General features: G+C 30.7%; 2 protein-coding genes across 2 annotated transcripts; one reads left to right on the forward strand and one right to left on the reverse strand.

The window, feature by feature from the left end:
• Positions 1–158: 158 nt before the first annotated feature.
• Positions 159–10,027, reverse strand: LOC113558186. Its single transcript, XM_026963689.1, has 3 exons — positions 9,592–10,027; positions 8,503–8,607; positions 159–254 (listed from the first exon to the last, which is right to left on the reverse strand). Exons 1-3 carry the CDS (start codon positions 9,985–9,987, stop codon positions 159–161), a joined length of 597 nt encoding a protein of 198 aa, XP_026819490.1. The 5' UTR covers positions 9,988–10,027.
• A 2,227-nt stretch (positions 10,028–12,254) lies between these two features.
• On the forward strand, positions 12,255–15,801 carry LOC113556815 (atypical kinase COQ8B, mitochondrial). Its single transcript, XM_026961976.1, has 9 exons — positions 12,255–12,702; positions 13,354–13,432; positions 13,492–13,811; positions 13,875–14,103; positions 14,186–14,310; positions 14,378–14,741; positions 14,887–15,089; positions 15,229–15,565; positions 15,632–15,801. The coding sequence occupies exons 1-9, from the start codon at positions 12,520–12,522 to the stop codon at positions 15,721–15,723; spliced, it is 1,932 nt and encodes a 643-aa protein (XP_026817777.1). The 5' UTR covers positions 12,255–12,519; the 3' UTR covers positions 15,724–15,801.
• The last annotated feature ends 618 nt before the right edge of the window (positions 15,802–16,419 follow it).

A 16,419-nucleotide genomic window follows, 5' to 3' on the forward strand; every position in this document is an offset into this window, starting at 1 on the left:
GCTTTTTCTGAATCCTTTATAGTTCAATGTTGATGATGGAATAAGATATTGTTTAACTTTATTACCCAGCTTGTCATGTTTATTATTTTGAATTTAAATTTCAAATAAATGTAAAATACAGTGTGTATCTTAAATACATTCTTGAAAAACTATTTTTCTCATTGAATCATGTGTGTACCATTATATACGGTACTACTGTGTGATGATTCAAATTGCAATAAAACAATAAAATATGTTAATGTGACTCCAATGATCTAATAATAATAAAAAAAATGAATATAACTATAACATATAGGCAATGAAATATGTACCTATCTTATTTAATACAGTAAGTTCCGCTTAATGTGATCACTGATCACATTGGTTCAGATCATTTTGATTTTATTAACCGGTTGATTCCATAAAACATTTTTTTTTATTAATAAGTTTATATTTATAGGTATGTTAAAAATTAAATTAAAATAAAATAAAGAAACTAGCTATTTTTTTATTGTACTTGAGAATTTAATAATTTCGTTTTCATAATAGCCAGAAATTAAAATCCATACTCAATATAATATACATATACATGATTTTTAATTATTTAAAATTAAATAAATAATAATGTATGTACAATGTACATTGTATCTATAACTTTTGGAACAACTGAAAAGTATTGTTTTCGGCATATTTTTGAATAGCTCCTTTTAACTTTTTCAAAACAAGAATGTTTCTTTTTAGTGAAAGTTTGAAATACCATTAAAACGAAAAAAATGTTCTTAAAAATGATTCAATTATCCGTTAGGTACATACTGGGTGATTCTAATAAAAGGTTCATTTAACATTAGTAGTAACATAAGATCTGGTTTGGGATTTTTAATTTTGATTCCAATAAATGGTTGAATCTAAATACCAGTGATCACATTAAGCGGAACTCACTGTATAATATAAATATAGTTATTGTTTTTGTGTATTGTGCATTTGTGCTATAAAGCCCACAACGTGTAAACTTTCACAGAATCGTGATTTTTCTACTATAAAGTAAATAGGTACAAATAAATTAGTAGCAACTAGGGAAATATTTCGCTTAATGTTTTATACTGGTTGTTTACGAGAAAAAATTTTAAACAAAAATTGTAGATCTTATCTGCAATAAGGTAATTTAATTTTTTTTATTATGTAAAAGTATAACCGTTTTTCGGCATACAAAGTTTAATATAAAGTGTTCATCTTACAAAATAATGAATATACAATAATACTATAAGTATGCATTCGTTTTATGCTTGACATACCGACAGGTATATATTATGTTTTTTTCATTTGGATGCTGATCAGCGAGTTGGGTAGTTGTAAAGTAACGTGTTGTACATAAGTATGTATTATGTATTTATGTATATTGTATTTGTTTACATTTTTGATTCAAAGACTAATTCTTGAATTCTTCCTTATTTGGTAACAGTATACGACAGTGCTTGATTTGGAAAAAAACTAGAAGGGGGACTCAGTGGATGTTGGATGAACGAGCGTTCCACACAAAATTCAATATCACATTACTATGCGGACTGCGAAGCAAACCCCCCCACATCACCTTCAGCCACCCATAATCCCCAAAAATCATTAAATTTATCGTATAAAAATATTTTAAAATAAAGAAACATTTATTTATTTATTACACGTCATCCAATAACATTATAATTTAAATTACGATTTATAAAGATACATAACATGTTATTAATAACTCATCAATACACCTACAAAAACTTATCATGTATTATTATTTATTACATAAATACACCCATGTACATGAGTACAGTATTGTGCGACACAAACGTCGTCGATAAACGCTTTTATGGTATACAGCACAACCCGTGGTTGAAGATATGACGTAAATGTTTAGCTATACCGAGAACAACAAAAATAATATAAATATATAACGCAATTGTCGCAATTTATTGAATAAAAAAAACAATATTGTACATCAACAATACGGGCTTCGAATCAAACGTATATTATGTACGTGTACATTTAAGCAATAACAATAGAATAAATATCACGTACATCGATCGGCGTCCGCGATCATGTGAAAATAAAAAAAACGAAGAAAAACGTCCGGGGGACTGTCGTCGGCAGTCGTACTCGTTACTGCGATCGCAACCACTACGAACGCAAACGGCGAAAAAATCGTAGGTAATACCCACGGCTTTCAAAAGACGCAAACTACGCGAATATCAAAAGAAAGGGTTGGAAAAAACTTTGGAAAAGTCTTAAAATCCCATGAAAAGTTTGTACATAATAAATAACTGTTTAATATTTTAACTTTTAATTTTTTGTCTTGAGAAGGGGAATTTTTCGATTCGGTGGGGGGGACGCACGGATAAAGTTCTAGATCCTTCTTTTCCTTTTTATTATTCTTATTCCTAATCTTATTATTATTATTAATATTAATATTTTTATTATTATTATTATCTTATTCTTATAATAACTTTTATTTAAATTGTGCGTTTATTGACGATTGCACTATTGGGGTTTCTACGGTTTCTTGTTATCTGTCACAGAACACCGGGTATAAAAGGCCCGGCGAAACGACTAGCATTGACATTCACTGTCTGTCCTCCGTCGTAGCAAGACCCACCCCGTGCAGACTTGCGCGATTAGGGAAGGCATCTGGTATCTATATTTTTTAAACTTTAACATATTATGTTGCCTGTACATACATTGCTTGTACTCATATTATTAAATAGTGATTTTATTCATACCTATTCGCAGCTCTAACATTTCCTTAGCTCAAGCTCTGGTATGCACAAACAAAATTCTACCTTGGCCTTGTTCCGTAGTGGCCTATAATATAATTCTGATACCGTCCGGGCAGTGCGTCAGTGGTTGGATTTGTTGCGTTTGCGCGAACACTGATCGTCACATCTGTATTAAATATTTGCGTTAATGCATATTTTATTTTTTCTGTTTCCGTGTTATGCCACTTATGCGATAAACAGTCATTCGTAGGAATACGTTATTCGTAAGTGTTCAAGTAAGTTTCCCAAACAGAATGTATATTCGTAAAACTCCATTTCCCTGTGCGTTATCTTCATTGTCGACATATGCGCAGAGCTACGGCGGGTTACGTTCCGCAGAAATGACAAGTCGCGCGTACGTCGGATCTAGCGAGCATATGGCACAGTTCCAGTGACTCGTCAGAGTTCCGCGTTACGGGTGTACCGCTCTCGTTTGAGCTGCCCGTCTCGTATACCGCTGTAATGATCTGACAACGCGTGCGATTCGATTCTGATCCGATTATTCGGTGGCTGTGATGTCGTTGAATGACATACGAATCTGTTCGAAACATTGTACGCATTACGAAAACGTAATTTTTTTTTTTGTAGTGTTTGTAAAATTGTAACGGATAATAATTGTTTATTATACAAGATCTTTTTTAGTAATACATATATCCACGTTAATTTAGTTAAGTTTATTATTTATAAACACCTAGTTAAGTGAATTAGTGTAAAATTTGTTGAAAAAAACACTCATAGATTTGACATTTTCTATTTTATATATCATTATAATAAAAGTGAAAAATAGTAACGTTCACAATATCTAGGATCGCAGCGGTCACATAGAAAAAAGGTCTAGGTGTGGTCGCCGCAGCCTAACGATTGATTATATTAATTACCCATTATTATTATTAACCAATTTTTTTTTTCATAATCGATACAAATGTACAAATATTATGGTTATAGGTTATAGGTATATTTTGCATCAGAAAAAACTGATGATTTACAAATTCACTACAGCAAATGTTTCATTTCCAGCGTTTCGTTTCAAATAAATAAAAGGGATATACTAAAAAATAAAAATAAAGAAGGCGGACTCCGTCCCCTCACGTCCACCCACAATTCAAGCACTGGTATACGATGTAATTTATCTTCTAGCTGCATCACGTATCTTCGGCATGTGTCCCACATAATACGTATATGATCTTTTTAGTACCTATACCTATAATGTTTGTTCCGTACGATTTACGAATATTGTTTTATAAAAATATTATATTCAGTACCTATGAAAATTATTTTTGTGGTTTAATTTTTTAATCGCTTCACAGTTATACGGCCAGTAATCACGCCTATCTACAAGGCCTATTCGATCAGTAGCGGCCCAAAATATTAATCTGGCACTATTCAGAGCAACATCTGACGCCCGTACTAATGACGGCCAGCGTCGAGGCCGAAAATTGAAAACAGAGTCCTTATGGAAATCTTGTAACGTGGTTTTATTATGGTATAAATCACACACGCTTATTTTAGAAATGTCACAAATATTGAAAGACTGTGCTACTGTTAAAATTAGTGTTACCTATTTATCATGTACACATAATCTGCATCGTGATTGCTAGGATTAACCTTACGAAAATTCGATTAAAAAAAGGGTGGGCAAGAAGTGGGTATCGCTCTGCTGCATAGTAGAGATATAGAGTATCTTGGTCAGTATAATTGATGTGTTAAATTTGAATGCAATGATAGGCGTATCATTGTAAACGAAAAACGATTCTGAACAAAAATGATTTGTCAGTCTAGGATATATTATATTATTTACTTATATTTAAATTGTAATATATCGTTATTTTACGCGATTTCGTAAGAAATTAAATTTCATACACTCATAAAATGTTTTCTATATTGACGCTAGAATTTTTTTTTACAGTTATTAGAAGAAAAAGTTAAACAAAATTTTGTGCTGGGTTTTTCAATCTTAGGTATAAAACAACAATTTTATGAATTTTCAACTTCAAAATTTCGTGATTTTGATATATTTATTCGTAAACATTTGAACTTTAAATGTTTATAAACAAAAATTTTTTTGATTTTCGGTTTTTTTACTATGATAAGTACAACTTATAATAAACCTTGTATAAATTTTAAAAAAAACTTAGAAAAATCGAAAATTTCAACTGTCAATAAATAGCTTTTGACTCCCCCCCTCCAAAGTGGGTGTGGTATTACGCGAAATACAAAAAATAAGTTGTATCCAGCTCAAAAATTGAAAAATATGTAACCATGTGTAAGTTGCAAACTACTCGTATAAATACTACAATAAATTTCTAGATAATTGTCTTCTCTGAATTTTTTTTCGTACGACCAGTACAAAGCGAGATATTTCCACAAACACTATTTGTTTTTAGTAAAAAACCCATATTTTTTGAAAAGTTTGTACTTTTTACACACGATGCGTGAATTTAGCTTAGGCCCTAGAGACCGCTCGGATGAGCTTCGTGTCATATGTATGCGCAAGCGAGTTGCATTCTCTCAAAAAACTTTGTAGGTCATAGGCGTAAATTAGAGGGATTTAGGGGGCTTAGCCCCACTACATTTTTTTAAGATTTTCAAGAAATTTAAAGTTATTTATGAGAGAAAATTATAAAATGTGAAACGTAATTCTTGATGAGAATATCCGATAGATAAATGTTATGTGAACATTTAAGCTTCATGTATGAATTTTGAATTATAAATTTGTAATAAAATTAAAATAATTGAGCCTGTTCTATGTTTATAATTTTAGTCCCCCCCCCCTTTTAACAAAGCAAATTTACGCCTATGACGTAGGTAAGTAGGTACCTACAACCTAGTATTATTGTCTTTGTGTGTAATTATAATAGATTATTATTATATTATACCGTGGTTATGAGAGATAGATTTAACGTTATTAGACCTCCAAATGCGTGTACGATGACTTTGCGTGCTACTACTTGACGCATGAACTCTTGCACCTGTTGACAGAACATTTGAGTTAGTGGCGTTAGTGCAAAGTATCATAAATAATTTTATAATATTATATGTTAAATATTATACTACCTTTTTTTTAAATAAGTGTTTTTAATTATATCTACTATGTCTAAAAAATATTAATATTAAATATATTATTGTTGTAAATATTTTTTGAAAAGTCTACAGTGATTATAGGTAATTTTTGAATAATACAAAAATAGCAAAATCTTTTATTTAGTCAAAAACTATTTTTTGTGTGAAAAATCCAATTTTATCTTCTTTTTTTGTTATCTTTTCAATTATTTAAAAAAGTAGGTACCTAATGGACATTTTTTATTTTTGGCTTTCTAAAAGAACTAATTATTAATTTAAACTAAATTTTCAACCAGAAACCGTCCTCAAATTTTAAGACAGAAGTGCCATTCACTAAAAAAAATCGTAGATGCGATACGAACAAATTTGATTTTTCAAATGATTAAAAGTTGCAACTTGCAATAACCCTAATACCGTAATACAAACTATAGTGTTTTATACAAACGTCAAACAACCAAACGTGATGTTACAAGTGTCAAGTAACAATATTAATTTATTCTTGTTATTTAATGTTATGTCGTATACACTAATTAGTAATTACTATTACATAGTAATGATGTATTTTGTATCCACTGCTAGAATGAAATTCTAACTATTTGTATTGTTTCGCCAAGTATACCTATTATAAAAATTGAAACTTTTAGCTATTATAACTAAAATGTAATAAATATATTATAATAATAATATTATATAAATAATTTATTGTTTTAATCTTTATTTTAGTTACTGTGTGTCTGTGTAACATCTAACGTTACTTGACAGTTGTAAGATAATAATCATGGATTTAAATTTAAAAATATATTTATCACTGTGTATATACCTTCTTAAGATTATGATATAAGTATAAATTATTAAAAATTAGTAAATATTGCGTTATTAATTTTGTTAATTATTTAAAAATTCTTAATTTCAAACTTCAAATAATTTATTGATTTTAAAATAACTGAATACTAACAGTTTATATTAATTTTTTTATTACTTATTACTTACTGTTTTATTATAGTGTAATTAAAAATTTGATTTTAATTTATATTGTATAACTAGGTAGCAGGGGCGGAGTGGCCGGTCTGGAAATGGGAATTTTCCAGATGGCCTGGAAACCGTGAAACCGTGTAACAAGTCTTGTAAAAACTGTGTAATATGTTGTTATAATGTTTTAGTTAAATATAATTTATTTGCAAATGCTTACCCGACATTAACTATAGCATATCAATACATTTTAACCCTCCCTGTTACTCAAATTGCTTGTGAAAGGTCGTTTTCAACATTGAAGTATTTAAAAAACCTGTTGAGAAATTCAATAACCAATGAACACCTTGAGTCTTTTATGTTAATGGCCATTGAAAATAAAATTCTCATGGAAATAGATAATAATATTATCATAAATGCAGTTAGTGAAAAATCTAAGCTATTATCTAAATTATTATTATAAATGTATAAATCTTTTTTATTTTATTGTTTATAATTTATGTATTACTTATTACCTTATACCTACTATACTTAAACCATTAAAACACAATATATAATTATTAATAGTTCATTGGTTTTAACTATTAAAGTATATATACTTACTAATTTAATTTTTCAGACTTTCAGGTATGAGTGATATATTAATATAATGCGTTAGAAGACAGAAGTTAAAAGAAATAGCAAAATAGTAATTGAAATACTTTTAAAATACTGAAAGTAGTAATGAAGTAAAATCTACTTGTATAATAGTTTTGAAATAGGTAAATACAAAAAATTTTTGGTAGGTGGCCTGGATATATTTTAAACTTCTGGCCTGGATTTGGTTCCCACTCCGCCCCTGCTAGGTAGCATAATATACTTACATAAGTTATTATAAATTGTATTTATTGATAACAGTATAATCAAGATTCGAGGTAATATAATAATGGACAATATAAGCACATATACTTGATGATAACTACATTTAATTTAAAAGAGATGATAAAATTATTTTGAATAATCTGGTAGGTGCGGAACAACGGCCCGCGTATAAATAATTTTATTGAGGAGGAGGAGGAGGAGGTTATGAAATAGTTGTTTAGTGCTGTTACATTTAACTTCAGTTACTTCACGCAAAGCATTTTTATAACATTATAACTTATAATTTATAAGTACCCATAGTGTATAATGCTTACAACTGATTTTAAAAAAAAAGTGGAAGGAGGGAGGAAATCTATTCCCCATATCACCCCATAAATGCGTTGATGGGGTGAAAAAGTAAGAATTTAATTTTGAAACATCACATTCACGATTAGTTGAGTGTGCGAAACAATTTATATAAACATATATAAAAGTATAAAATGTCAATTTGTTTTCCACCTTTTGATCGATTTTTCAATACAAAACTAATTTTACGTCTTTTTTAGAGTATAGAGTGTTTGTTAGACTTCTATGCTATGCAGTATAGAATCTATAAAGAACCTTCTCTTAATATTTTAAAACAATAATAATTTCGATAAACCAAAAATTTATTACCAAATTCATCAAAAACCATTTTTTTGAAAAACCTATATTCTGTGTACACGCTGTATTTGTAGATTTCGAACGGTTTAAGATAATGTTATGGATTATATCTATAGTACTATAGGTAGTAACATAGTAGGTATAGCTGTTTAGATTATACTTTATATTGTTACCTTTATCTTATTATACCTACACTCACCGCTTCAATCTCTTGCATTTTACTTATGTATGGTTCTCCGGATAGTCGACTTTCTTTGAAAATATCCAACAACAGTGTATTTAAATTGTCAAACATTTCACTTGACTATTTAATAGAAAAAAAAAAAAAATTTTTAATTTTTAATAGGTACACAATTAATTATTGTATTTAATTTTAATAGAACATTAGGTGGTTTTTCATATTATATCAATTTTATAAAATTTATATTTATTTATTATTGTTTTACTAAAAACTTATGTAAATAATATTATGAATAGTTATATTATCTAATCACACATCATAATTTAATTAATATACTTGAATAGTTTAATCTTTATTTATAAATTTCATATAATCTCATTAAAATCAATAGAATTTAAATGATTATTTATTTTTATTATATTATAAATATTAATATGATATGTTTTACATGGATGGACGTTAAGAACTAAGAGAAATGATGGAGTATTACCTAACTATATGAAAACATATTTGGCCACTATGTATTTTTATATGGATGTACTGGATTTTATGATAATTTTGTACTACAATTTACGTTCGCTTTAAAAATAAATTGTGATAGATGTTCTAGTTTAAAAGATGCACTAAGAAGTTGAATTTTCCAAAAACTATCATTAAAATAATCAGGTAATTTTGCTATAATATAATATATTTTTCACTTAAAACGGTTGAAACAAAAAAACTATAACGCATTAAAACCCAATTTCTCAGCCTTACTCACCGTCTACTTTCTACTTATTTGTTACCTATTCATCATATTAACATATGTTAAAACATTTTTTCATAGTGAATATTTTAATTTATAGATATTAAACTTAAATAATCAAATAGAGGGGTCTTGGGGACGCCAGGGGGGTGAAGCGAGCAGAAACGGAGGAGGCCTCTAATTATATATAGGTATTTAATACATTATAACTATGACTCGTATGCTTCGTGGTTTTTTTTTTTTTTTATACTTTTACAATTCAGTGAATTTAATTCAAAACTGACGGTTTTACGAGAAAATAAATATTAAAATATAATATGATAAATGATAATACATTATAATGTGTATATATATGCAAATACTTGGGCGGCCAGCTCGTCGCACGTGTACGCCAAATACGTAAACTGTCCGAACCACGCTATCAACTGCACGACGACAGCCGGCGACATGTTGGTCCGCGCGTCCGAATCGTCGGTCAGCCGATGGAACACCGATATGGCCACGTACGTGACGCGAACGGCGGCCAGCAGGACGGCCGCCATGAGATCGACGCCGTAAGCGCCGCACACGCCGCCCGTCACCAGCCCGGTGATCCGCCAGTGTCTGCGGGCCAGCTGCGCGATGACGTCGCGTTGCCGACAGTTTTCGTCGTCGGCGTCGTCGGCACGGTTGGCGCTAAGGCGGTCGCCGGAGGATCGGACGCGACGCAGCTGCCCGACCGGCAACAGGTGAGTTATCCTGCAGTTGACCGACCGCATGCTGTTGTTAGCCACGACCAGCAGGGCGGCCGCGGTGCCGTGTGCGGCGACCGGCGCACAACTGGCCACCGCGGCCACCGCGATCATAACGGTGCGCCACACGCCGTGGTGACCGGACGATATCACGTTCGCGGCCATCGCAAACTGTGCGACCGGAAACGCCACGATCAGATACGCGTGCCACGGCATACTGACCACCGACGGTTTTCCGGCACTGTCGCCATCGCCACTGCCGCTGCCACCGTCGCCGCCGTCGTCGTTGTCATCCAAGTAACCGGACGCGGCCGAGTTCAAGCATTCGACCGTGGACTGCCGGCGCCACGTGACGGCCGCCACCAACGCGCAGATCTCCGACGTCCTGTCGAGCCAGGCGACCGCGTAGTACACGCACGCGTACACGCACCACACGCCACCGCACACGGTGTCGTAGCACGAGGCCTGTGGCAAGTGCGTGATGGCCTGCGCCGTGACGGGCCACGTTTCCACGACGATCCGATGCGCCACGGCCGCCAGGCAGACCGCGTTCCACGCACGGGTGCCGGCTAACCGCCATCCGCCGGTCGACGCCGCAGTGGCCGTGAACTGGCGGCGGTCCGCGGCGGTCTCGGCCAACACCAAAACCCCGGCCACTTTGCCCGTCCAGTACACCAAGGCGGCCCATATGCTGTATGCAGTGCGAGTTGTCATCCCGTACTGGTGCGGCCGCCGTCGTCTTAATACGCAGTGATTTGCGAGGCCTTGCGCAATTTACAAACGTAAGACACCACGACAACTAAAAAATCATTACCAGTTACCACCGTCTATACTGGTCTTAATAATCCTTAAAATTGTATATTGTTATTTCATTCCGAAGTATACGCCCGTCCTCGTAAGTATGCTGTAGGTTTATAGTACTGTACAGCAAGTACTTATCACGCGCTCACGCTGACTGCTGCGGTACGACGGACAACCGAGTAAAATTATTACTCGAAGAACAATATAATATATTATTATTTGGGCGTGTTTAATATACTTTAATGGTTACAACAGAATAATATATTTTTATGATATTATATTATTTCAATCTTCTAAAAATCGTATACTTGTCGCATTATTCCCGTGAAATTCTAAACGCTTATGAGTACCTGTTTATTACTAAAAGTATTAAATTATTAATATCCAATAATGTTATTGGTTCGTTTGCTTGCGGTATTGAACTTAATATTATTATACTATATTATCAAAGTAAAATATTTTAAATATTTGAAGTTACACCATATGATCAAATGTTTAATTTTTTTTAAAACCAAGTGCCGAAATAATGGACGTCCGGACAGGTATATCAATCGACAATAATATACAATATTACTTTTTAGGGGCGTAATATTTATTGAGTTAGGTATGTCGATGAGTGATGATCAAAGCGATAAGTATAGGTGACCACCTTCCAAAAGTTTTTTTTTATTATATTTTTTGAATGAATATTTGTTTATTATAATATAGGTATTTTACCTACTACAATTTAAAAAGTCATAAACAGTTGATAAAAAAAACTGATTTACATTCTGTAATAATATTATGACAAGTGCGTTTTGAAGACGCACCTACATTAAATAATATTTTATACATATTTGAACATTTCGGCCGTATTACTATGTTGCCTTGAAACAACGATTTCGAATCCATAGACCGACAAATGGTTAGGATAATAATATTCTTATCATCTTATGAGTTATGACGTGCCTTATGTATTATGTAGGTATGTATAATAAATTAGTATAGGTGCCAATATTGGATACAGTTGGTGGTGGTTAGTAGCCATTGCCCGGTATATAGGTATTTACACATTTTTGTAAGAAGTATTTGAATAGACAGTATCGAAGAAATTGCATCTCACATTGAAATCATGTTCCGAATTCTGATGAATTAATTCGGGTCATTGTAAAATGTGTCCCATTTTTAAAATTGTTTGTACCGGGGATATTTTATACAAACAGATAAAAAAATTTAGGCCTAAATATTTTTTATTTGTACGTAAATTACGTCTAACCTACCACTATATAACCTTTTAGTACATTAATTAATTTTTGACATTTTTTTTGGATTTTATTTTTTTAGTTTCGTTTAAATTTAAATAATTAATCTTTTTCAAGGTTGAATAATAAATCATAGTAATACACATAATACATTAGGCTTATCAAAGTTAATTGATAACGAATACTACTGTTATCTGAGATAATGATTTATGGGTAGATAAACACTATCTAGTATCTTCTTGCCTTCTCGGTCGACATAATATTCTGTCAACATCTTGAGTAATATTTATCTATAGGTATATTTTGTAATTATAGTTATGGTATTCACTTTTACCTTAGCAATTTAATTTCTTTCTTTGTAAGCTAAGGAACTATTTATTTTATTTAATGATACATAACTGTGAATCATAAGTAAAGCAAATCCTACTAACTATAATATTAATTAATACTCATTATTGATGTGTATATATATTAAAAACAAATAGAATTGCACAGTAGTCACAAATCTTTATTAACGATGTCGGCTTCAAGAGGTACAGATGCAACAAGGGTGTTCAGAGGTGCGCAAATGGTGTTGGAGGAAATATTTAAGGCCAACGAACTTGTATGCAAAAGGAATATGAAAAACTGTAGCATTACAACTGCATTTAAAGATACTACAGTTCAATTTGCCGACAGGCTTGGAGCAGCTAAATTAAAAGTAATGCAATGCAATTTCTATAATTTATAATAGATGATAGTGAATATTTTAGGTATACTCTGTGTATACCAATAATTTATAGACTTCATTACCCGTGCTAATAATATAGATTAGATTGACCAAGAATAAAAAATTTAATAATAAAACATTAAACCGGTATAGTTTAATTTTATGTATTATACAGGTATGTTGTGACATTATAGTATGGACCGATAACAATTAAAAACATGATAAACATTCCCATTTTGCTAATCATACAGAATATTGATCCAGTTTTTCCCTAATCCATCACAAGCATAGCTTAACTTTACCACTTTAAACTTTTTAGATTACTCAATTAATATATTGCTGCAGTAAATAGTAATGCAGTATTTAAGTAGTCTTTAGTAAAATAATAATTTACTGTTTCTATCCAGGTTTATTAATGATTTATTATGTGTTGAATAATTTCTTTTTTGAGTATTATATTTTCATCTTTTGTCAACTTTAAAATTATTGGCTCTTGTTAAGGTCTTTGATATGGTCAATTAATATTGAGTTATTGTAAGCAACTAAAAACATGTATTTTTAGATCATGACTATATTTTATCTTTAAGCAATATATTTTTATTTGTGTGTTGATTTATATTCATAATTATTTTTCTTTTATAGCCAGAAAACATCGCAAAAGAAGTTTCTGAAAGATCAGCTATGGTATTTGAAGGTCTGCGAAATGTCATCATTATGACACGTAAGTTATTAATACTAAAGTTCAAATAAACATTACTAATTCTATATATTTGTTTATAGTCCAGCAAAATAATCAGTCTGAAGAAACTATACAACCTAATCTAGTAGATATTGCACCTCTTGATCAAATTCCTAATGAAGGTCAAGCATTAAGCGGACCATTTAAGGTTCCGAGTGATGTATTGAAAAAACATTGTTTCTATGGATCTTGCACTAGAGATTTGATTATTGATCCACTTGAATCTAATATTATTGGACAAAAATTGTTTTATAGTAGTAATGGAAACGAATCAAAACAAAGTGCAACTGATAAAAGTAAAAATGAAATTAAAGAAAAACGTAAACCAACTGTTAGCAAAAACACAAAACCAAAACAACAGGTTGTTTAGAATTTCTTAGAATTGTATAAGAGTATAAAACTAAATTCTGAAAACAATTTTTAGTTAAGTGGTTCTGCAAAACAGAGAACTGTACCATCTTCACATATTGGTCGAATGTTGTCATTTGGTGGACTTGCAGCTGGAATAGGTATTGGAGCTGTTACAGAAGTGACAAAACGTACACTAGGAATGAGCAAATCCACCTTAAAAGAGGATGGTGGTTACATGGAAAGTGCATTTATATCTCCAGAAAATGCTGAACGTATTGCTAATACATTATGCGAAGTTCGAGGTTTGTTAATATTATCATACGATTTTTAAATATTATTATTTTCATGGATATATTAGTATATTTGATTTTTATTATTTTCTAGGTGCTGCTTTAAAAATTGGTCAAATTCTTAGCATTCAAGATAACAATTTATTAAGTCCACAGTTGCAGAAAGCATTTGAAAGAGTGCGCCAATCAGCAGATTTTATGCCAACTTGGCAATTAGAAGTAATAATTAATTAATTTTTGTTATTACTTTCCAAAATTTTTATTTAATTTTTTTTTCTATATTTAGAAAGTATTAGCTAAAGAATTGGGTACTAATTGGAAAGAACGTTTCAACACTTTTAACTTGAAGCCTTTTGCAGCTGCATCTATTGGTCAAGTACATGAAGCTACCATTAAAGATGGAACTAGAGTTGCAGTCAAAGTTCAATATCCTGGTGTTGCTGATAGTATAAAGAGTGATATTGATAATTTGGTCGGTGTTATGAAAGTGTGGAATATGTTTCCAGAAGGCATGTTTATAGATAATATTGTTAAAGTGGCTAACAAAGAACTGTCTAATGAAGTAGATTACATTAGAGAGGCAGAATGTACAAGAAAATTCAGAGAGTTATTGGAACCTTATAATGATTATTATGTACCAAAAGTCATCGGTAAGTCTTACAACATTATATTTTTTTTGTAAATTGCCTTTAACCTGATTAAAATAATTTATAAATTAAAATGTATAACTTCAATATGTTATATAAACTACAAGCCTATATGATATACATTACTTAAAAGATGTTTTTATATTAGATGAAGTTAGTACCAAACGGATATTTACATCGGAATTAATTGAGGGAATTCCATTGGACAAATGTGATTACATGGATCAGGAAACCCGTAACAATTTGTGTTTTTTAGTATTACAACTGTGCCTTAAAGAGCTTTTTGAATTTGCATACATGCAAACTGATCCAAATTGGGCCAATTTTTTTTATAATGAAAGGACTAAACAGGTAAATTAGTATCATAATTAATTTTATATTTTGTTGGTGATTTCAATTATAATTATAATAATAATAATTATTATTATTATTATTGTTCATTTCTAAAATATAATATTAAATGAAGAAACTAAATTGTTTTTTATTTCAGTTGATTTTATTGGATTTCGGAGCAACTCGTTCTTTTGATCAAAAGTTTTTAAGTGATTATTTAAGAATCATCAAGGCAGCAGCAGACAACAATCGTGAACTAGTTCTGAATTTTTCCAAAGAAATGGGATTTTTAACAGGATATGAATCAAAGGCAATGGAGGAAGCTCATGTTGATATGGTAATGATTATGGGAGAAGTGTTTCAGTATGATGGAGAGTATGATTTTGGCTCTCAGAATTCTACTAAACGTATCCAGTCACTATTACCAATAATTCTACATCAACGATTAGCACCTCCACCTGAAGAAATTTATAGCATTCACAGGAAATTATCTGGTAATATTATCAAAATGTTATTATATTTAAAATAATAAAAAATATGGTCATTTCTTTTTTTTACAGGTATATTTTTACTTTGTTCCAAATTAAAAGCCAAGTTTATGTGCAGAAAATTATTCTTTGATACTTACGAACAGTTCAAACACAAATATTAATAATTTCAATGGTAGTAATTTATATATATAACATTTTTAGATGTTATTCATTTACAAATAAAATGTGCAATTGAGGAAAAAAAGATCAACATTTTAAATTTTCTAGATAATATATTGTTTTTATTGCTTTATTATTATTATTTTTTTATTATTAAAATGTAGCATGTTATTATAATTACAATTGACTAAATTTTTGAATCAAAACAATTACTAAAAATACTATGGCCTTTATGTAGGAAAACAGTTTTCCTTATAAAGGACTGTTTTTGTAGTTTTTAATAATTGAGTACCTACAACATAATTTTGGTGAAATAATTTTTTCAAATAGTTTATTTATTTAAAAATAAATAGACTAAGGTTTGACTAAAAAAAAAAAACACAAATCTTTAAAAAAAAAACAATAATAAATACATAAAAAACAATAAAACTTTATATATTCATAAAGAAAGTGTTTCTTCATATTAATGTCTTTTATTAACATAACACATTAGTTTTTTTTATGAAATATAAAGAAAAAAATTCATTAGAATAGAGAAATACAAAAAAAGAAAAAGACTATTATCTTGTAAATACTTGTAAAAATGTATTAATATAGGTATCAGGTTTTTTTATTTGCATATTGTAGCGTTGCTTAAAGCAGAGAGAGAGGTCTCATATGTATTACTTCTCCAAATTCTTCACTATAAAAGTATAAAC

The sequence above is a fragment of the Rhopalosiphum maidis genome, chromosome 4 (assembly GCF_003676215.2).
Source record: "Rhopalosiphum maidis isolate BTI-1 chromosome 4, ASM367621v3, whole genome shotgun sequence".
Taxonomy (NCBI): Eukaryota; Metazoa; Arthropoda; class Insecta; order Hemiptera; family Aphididae; genus Rhopalosiphum; species Rhopalosiphum maidis.

Bases quoted from the DNA above. Each gene is read 5' to 3' on its own strand.
- LOC113558186 (XM_026963689.1), bottom strand. From the start codon at position 9,987: ATGCGGTCGGTCAACTGCAGGATAACTCACCTGTTGCCGGTCGGGCAG. The intron at 8,608-9,591 runs GTATTTGCATAT...TCTATTAAATAG, and splicing joins GCGACGAGCTGGCCGCCCAA to TCAAGTGAAATGTTTGACAA. The intron at 255-8,502 runs GTGAGTGTAGGT...TATTATTATTAG, and splicing joins AAATGCAAGAGATTGAAGCG to ATCATTGGAGTCACATTAAC.
- LOC113556815 (XM_026961976.1), top strand. From the start codon at position 12,520: ATGTCGGCTTCAAGAGGTACAGATGCAACAAGGGTGTTCAGAGGTGCG. The intron at 12,703-13,353 runs GTAATGCAATGC...TTTCTTTTATAG, and splicing joins TTGGAGCAGCTAAATTAAAA to CCAGAAAACATCGCAAAAGA. The intron at 15,090-15,228 runs GTAAATTAGTAT...TTTTTATTTCAG, and splicing joins ATAATGAAAGGACTAAACAG to TTGATTTTATTGGATTTCGG.